At 43.4% G+C, this 1,450-nt stretch overlaps 1 protein-coding gene across 1 annotated transcript; it reads left to right on the top strand.

The window, feature by feature from the left end:
* Positions 1–259: 259 nt before the first annotated feature.
* Positions 260–1,424, top strand: LOC110092849 (glutathione S-transferase U17). Its single transcript, XM_020817543.2, has 2 exons — positions 260–651; positions 840–1,424. Exons 1-2 carry the CDS (start codon positions 328–330, stop codon positions 1,224–1,226), a joined length of 711 nt encoding a protein of 236 aa, XP_020673202.1. The 5' UTR covers positions 260–327; the 3' UTR covers positions 1,227–1,424.
* The last annotated feature ends 26 nt before the right edge of the window (positions 1,425–1,450 follow it).

Genomic DNA, 1,450 nt, shown 5'->3' with positions numbered 1-1,450 from the left:
TCTTTCTGCTCCTTTTTAAATTTTTTTATTTATATGCTCCTATTCTTAAAACAATGATGAACTTTGCTCTTTTAAAAATTTCCCCTTCTAAGATTCTATGCAAACTTTTCCGCAAGAAAGCAAAACTATGAACCGCAATCTACGTGCTAGTCCAGATTTACCTGCTTATCGACGTCATCGCTCACGTTTACAGTGGAAAATGTTAATTAATACCGGAAATGGGAGACCTTTGTTATGCATTCGAGCTTTAAATACCCGTCAAGCTCAGCTGAAGGAATCCAAATCATCCTTGCTAAATTTGAAACTACTTTCGGATCTACAAAGAGAATGGCGAAACAAGACGAGGTGAAGCTGATCGGCGTCTGGGCGAGCGCCTACGTGACGAGGGCAATGATTGCTCTCAATCTGAAGGGGGTCGAATACGAGTACCTCGCAGATGATTTGTTTAACAAAAGCGAGCTTCTTCTCAAGTCCAATCCGGTCTACAAGACGGTCCCCGTTCTCATCCATGGAGATAAGCCCGTCTGCGAGTCCCTTATTATTGTGGAGTACATCGACCAAGTTTGGGCTTCTTCCGGCCCTTCCATCCTCCCCGCCGATCCCTACGATCGCGCCATCGCTCGCTTCTGGGCTGCCTATGTTGACAGCAAGGTACTTATTGTACATATCTGTAATGAAAAGAAATTACCTTCAAGCTGCGTTTGGATTTAAGGAATTAGAGGCGAGGAAATGAAAATCTTAATGGAAATGAAAATGATAAAATTGTATTGAAACTGGTTTTCAACCACCTATTTGTTTAAATTATTATGACGACTTCTTATATTTTCCCTTATTGGCAGATAGCTCCTCATAATCGAGTGTTGGTCCGGAGTAACGAAGAGGAGAGCATAGCAGAAGCGAAGGAGCAACTGTTAGCCGCACTGCTGCAGTTAGAAGAGGCTTTTGTTAAGTGCAGTAAGGGGAAGAGCTTCTTCGGCGGGGATACCATCAACTTGGTCGACATTACCCTCGGTTCCTTCCTTAGTTGGCTGCAAGCTTTCGAAATTATAACGGGAACAAATTTTCTGGATGAGACGAAGACTCCACGATTGGTTGAGTGGGCGGAATGCTTCCGTTCCGTCGACGCCGCCAAGGAGGCGCTGCCGGAACCTGAAAAGCTTGTGGAGTTCAGGAAATTTGCTCAGGCCGCTCGTCGTGTTACTGTGGCTGACGCTGCCGCCAAATGATGATTTGCATTTGATGGTTGGATAATTGAAAGCAAGATTTCTGTGGTATTTATTTGAGTGTAGTAGGAGTGAGTCTCATGTTGATTGGAATGCGAAGGCGTGACCGTGTTGGGAGGAAAGCAATAAGACAACAAAAGATCGTTGATCGACTGTCTTATTTTTTCATCGTTTTTTTTATATGAAATGGGTGTTATTTGATTATTTCTACCTATAAAATCCACCTC

Source organism: Dendrobium catenatum, unplaced genomic scaffold, assembly GCF_001605985.2.
Source record: "Dendrobium catenatum unplaced genomic scaffold, ASM160598v2 original_scaffold_184682, whole genome shotgun sequence".
Classification (NCBI taxonomy): domain Eukaryota; kingdom Viridiplantae; phylum Streptophyta; class Magnoliopsida; order Asparagales; family Orchidaceae; genus Dendrobium; species Dendrobium catenatum.
Note: the sequence above shows the minus strand (reverse complement) of the source record. Positions and strands in the feature narration are given on the sequence as shown.

Bases quoted from the DNA above. Each gene is read 5' to 3' on its own strand.
- LOC110092849 (XM_020817543.2), top strand. From the start codon at position 328: ATGGCGAAACAAGACGAGGTGAAGCTGATCGGCGTCTGGGCGAGCGCC. The intron at 652-839 runs GTACTTATTGTA...CCTTATTGGCAG, and splicing joins CTGCCTATGTTGACAGCAAG to ATAGCTCCTCATAATCGAGT.